Source organism: Plasmodium relictum (assembly GCF_900005765.1).
Source record: "Plasmodium relictum strain SGS1 genome assembly, chromosome: 11".
Taxonomy (NCBI): Eukaryota; Apicomplexa; class Aconoidasida; order Haemosporida; family Plasmodiidae; genus Plasmodium; species Plasmodium relictum.
In genome coordinates this window covers 568,934-573,551 of record NC_041689.1, presented here as the reverse complement: position 1 = coordinate 573,551, position 4,618 = coordinate 568,934, and the positions used below count along the sequence as shown (strand labels likewise).

Genomic DNA, 4,618 nt, shown 5'->3' with positions numbered 1-4,618 from the left:
TTATTTTTTTTCATTATATTTATTTGTTTCATCTTCATCTTCGTTTTCCTCTTCTTCTTCTTCTTCTTCTTCTTCTTCTTCTTCTTCTTCTTCTTCTTCTTCTTCTTCTTCTTCTTCTTCTTCTTCTTCTTCTTCTTCTTCTTCGTCTTCTTCTTCTTCATCTTCGTTGTCATCATCGTCACCTCTTTTTTCAAGTTCTTCTTTATGTTTTTTTTCATCTTTTATTAAAATCATTTTTCTTTTATTATCGTAATTATTAGAATGATTTCCTTCTCGTAAACTTTTTTTTTCTAAATTTATTATATCATCTTTTAAATTGTTATCATCATCTGCATATGATAAGCGTTTATCCTCCTTTTCATAATTCATATATATACTTTTCTCGAAGCATGACTTGTATTTGAATATACCTTGGGTATCGGATTGTGTTTTTTCTAAATTAACATTATAAAAATTTGCAATTTCATCGTCACATAACAAATCATTTTTAACTTCCCCATTTGAAATAATATTTGTAAAGTGAGAAAAAGAAGTTTCATCTTTAAAGTATTCAGAATATAAATGATTTCTTAACAATTCAAAACATACGTTCGTTAAGTGCTCTGTTGAGCACTTAAATGTAAAGGACCAACCATTAATCAATAAAGTTTTTCTTTTTTCTTTCATTTGAATTTCCATATCTTCATTTTCATTAGTAGTGGAACAGTTCGTAGAAAAATTAGCAGAAAACTCATTTTTCAAATTTTTTACTCTTACATCATCTTCATCATTTTTTGATGAAATATGTTTATTATTATCTTCATTTTTTGATTCTTCATTATTACTTTTTATACTATTATTTGTATAACTTTTATTGTCATTAGCATCAATATCTTTTTTATTTTTATCTTTAGATCCTTTCTTCTGATACTTTTTACTTTTGACCATTTTAAATTCAATATCACCTATATAATAAGACCATTGTGGTGATGTATCTTCAACATTTGTAAAAAAATGAATAAATTTATCCCAACTTATTACGATTACTCCTTCAACATACTTATTAAAAATACCTACACTTGTTAGATAACCCTTAATGTTAGAACTAAATAAACATAGTATTGATTTCACATTTATTTGATTGTTAAAAAATATCACTGATTTTTTAATAAGATTTAGAGCATTATTTAATATTGGTATTGAATCACAGTTTTCGTCAAAATAAAATTCGCTAACTGGTTTTATTATATCATCTTCCATCATCGTTGCTGAATTTAAATTATCAATTTGTGATTTTTCAATATTTTTTTCTTGCAATATTGATTCATACAAAATATTCATATTATTTAGATAAAAACTCATAAAACTTTTATATAAAAGTATATAAGACCCTAAAATATCACGAACTGTATTTTTTTTCCATTCTATTAATTGAAAAAAAGTTTTCACACATTTATAAATTATTTCTAAATATTCATTTTGTATTACTAACAAATCTTTTACATTTTTTAAATACTTTCTCTGACATAACCATGAACATTTTATCTTTTTAGAATCCTTTATTCCATTAGATCTAATTTTTTCTGAATTTGAATAACTATTTTCAAAATATTTCCAACAATTCTTACAAATATCTAATTGTTTTAAAAAATCATTCTTTTTTTTTTTAAATAATTCTATTAAATTTTCTTGTTCTTTCATGTAAGTCTCTTTTAATAAAACTAATTTTTTCTGATATATTTTATTATCTATTAAATCACAACTTATTTTCATACTTCTCATAATTTTAATATAATTCATAAATCCATAATTAATCCATTCATCAATTACATTATGATTTAAATTAGATTTCTCTGAATTTACATCAATAATATTATCAACAATTTCATTTATTTTATTTACTGAATTTCTTGAACTATTTTGATTTAAAAAATGAGGATTTTGCTCATTTATATCATTATCAATGTACTTCATATTATTATTACTATCTCTTTTATTAATATTTTTCTTCTCATTAGAATTGGTACATATATTATCATATTTTAAAAATGAATCTCTTCTTTCTCTATTATTCATATCACAATTTATCTCTTTTGAAGCACAACTAAAGGTATTATCATCATTAATTCCATCTTCCATTATATAATCTCTTTTGTCATTCATTTTTGGTTCATCTTTTTTATCTATATCAATATGTTGGTTACTTAAATTATTTTCATTAGAAATATTTAAAAAACTATGAGTTAAATTACTTATTCTAGAATTTCCATATGAAACATTTTTGAAATATGCTATATCATTTTTTAAAAATTCTTTAAAAAATTTATTTAAATTATTAATATTTTCTGAACCATGTTTCAAAACTTCTAACATTTTTTCGAATATTCTTTCAAGAAAATTTAAAAAATTGTTGGTGCAATTTTCTCTACTTTTGTGATATTCAGTCATTTCTATAAAATAATATTTTTTATAAATTTCAAAGCATACTTTTTTTTTTTCATGTAAATCAATATCGTCAACTAAAGAACTATTTTTCTTTTTATCTTTTTTTTTTTTATTGATTTCATTTTTTTCCTCTTTCATACTATTTGTAACTTTTATATTCTTTTTTTTTTCTTCTTTTATATTATTTAAATTATCGTTAACATCTTTATTTGATTCATTATTTAATGAATTTAAATAAGTTGTACTTTTATTTCCTGAACTCATGAAACTAGAATATTTTCCTCTAATGTCTTCTATCCATCCCTTTTTTAAAGAATTCTTTTTGTTGTTTTCGTGCATTTGCATATTAACACAAAAAAAAAAAAAAAATATATATATATATAGTAAAATCAAATAAGTGTAATTAAAAAAAGAACAATTGCAAAAAAAAGTAAAAATTTTAATCTAAAAACAATTTAAAAAAAATAGAATAATAAAATAAATTATTTGCAATATTTAATACCTAAGTATTTTAAATAAAAAAAAAAAATTATTTTTTTACAAAAAAAAAAAGAGAAAAGTGTTATAAAACTTTTAAATTGTAAAGTTCTAGTGTTTTTCCATTTATATTTTTTTTTCTTTATGCTTCGTAATTTTATGTGTATTTGATAATATCACAAAAAAAAATAAATTAAAAAATATTATGTATATACATATATACATGTATTATTCCATTATAAAAAAAAAAAAATTATATTAAAAAATTTTCATTTTTACAAAAATTTATAATATGTACTGAAAATTTAAAATTTTTTTTTTTAATTAAAGTTCATAGATTATGAAAGGAATTTTTTTTTCTTTTTTTGTTATAGATAATTTAACAAAAAAATATCTTTTTATAATAAAAAATAAAATAAAAATAATTAACATGGTTTTAGATTATATTTTATATATATACTTTTTTTAGTAAATACATAAAATAAATTATTATTTTTCCTTTTAATAGCATGAAATTTACCTTTAAAAATTTTTTTTAGTTAAATTGTAAAAAGAGGGTAAACAAATAGAATGAAGTAAAAAAAAAAAAATAAGTAAATAAAATAAGTTTTATTAAAAAAAATGTAGAATATAATAATTTACTATAAATTATTTTTAGGAATATCTTTTCTAATTAACATTAAAAAAAGAAAAATATTTGTATAAATATATATATATATACATTAAAATTTTCAAATGTTGCCAAACATTGGTATACTTAATAATAAAATGTGAATGAATATTTTGATAATTATTAATAAATATAAATCATTTTAATTATAAAAAATAAAATAAGTTCATTGAAAATAAATAAAACCCTACGAAATAGACCTCAAAAGAAATTATGAAAAAAAAAGAAAAGAATACAAGTAAATTATTTCATAATATATCAAATGATCAAAAAAAAAAAAAAATTAAATAAGAGATTTAAATATATCCTTTTTTAAAACCATAATCTATTAAGGAAAATGCAGCAGATGAAAAAATAGAATAGCTTCCCAAAACTTTATAATTTGCTGAACTTTTATATATGCATCCAGCTAAAAAACCTGATATGGTAGAGTTATATACTTCTTCATTTTTTGTAAACAGTTTTACAATATTATTTAATGCATAATAAATCATTGTTAATGAAGCCATTTGATTGGCAACACTAGGTCCAATTACTGAAGTAGAATTAAGAACTGAATTTAAAAAAAGTTTTTTAGTTTTCCCTCCTTTTATAATACCTTTAATTAAACCACAACTTCCACCTAATAATAATCCTGTATATTTCAAAAAAAAAAAAAATATATATATATATAAAAAGATAATTTTATTTATTGTATTTTCTATATAGATAAATTTTTTTAAAATTAAATATTTTTTCACATAATCAGCACTATTTTTTATAATCACTTTCTATTTATATTATGTACATCTGTTATTATAATCCTTTTTCTTTTTCTAAATTTTTTAAATATATATATAATTTTTTAATATAAATTAAAAAAAAATATTATAGTTATTTACCTGAACCATATGCTAAACCAACATTATAAACTAATTTTTCACCCCATTGTCTTCCATATCCCTGAAGATATAAATTTTGTTTATCAAATGATAATTTTTTCTCAGGTTTTTTTTTTAAAATTTCTAAATCATAATTAATAGATCCTGTTTTTAAATAATCACCCAT

General features: G+C 19.4%; 2 protein-coding genes across 2 annotated transcripts; both read right to left on the bottom strand.

The window, feature by feature from the left end:
* PRELSG_1114400 (conserved Plasmodium protein, unknown function) lies at positions 1-2,763 on the bottom strand (the record flags this gene model as incomplete). Its single annotated transcript, XM_028677408.1, has 1 exon — positions 1-2,763. The coding sequence occupies one exon, from the start codon at positions 2,761-2,763 to the stop codon at positions 1-3; it is 2,763 nt and encodes a 920-aa protein (XP_028533801.1).
* Positions 2,764-3,867: 1,104 nt separating this feature from the next.
* TIM23 (mitochondrial import inner membrane translocase subunit TIM23, putative) lies at positions 3,868-4,618 on the bottom strand (the record flags this gene model as incomplete). Its single annotated transcript, XM_028677407.1, has 2 exons — positions 3,868-4,205; positions 4,453-4,618. 2 exons carry the CDS (start codon positions 4,616-4,618, stop codon positions 3,868-3,870), a joined length of 504 nt encoding a protein of 167 aa, XP_028533800.1.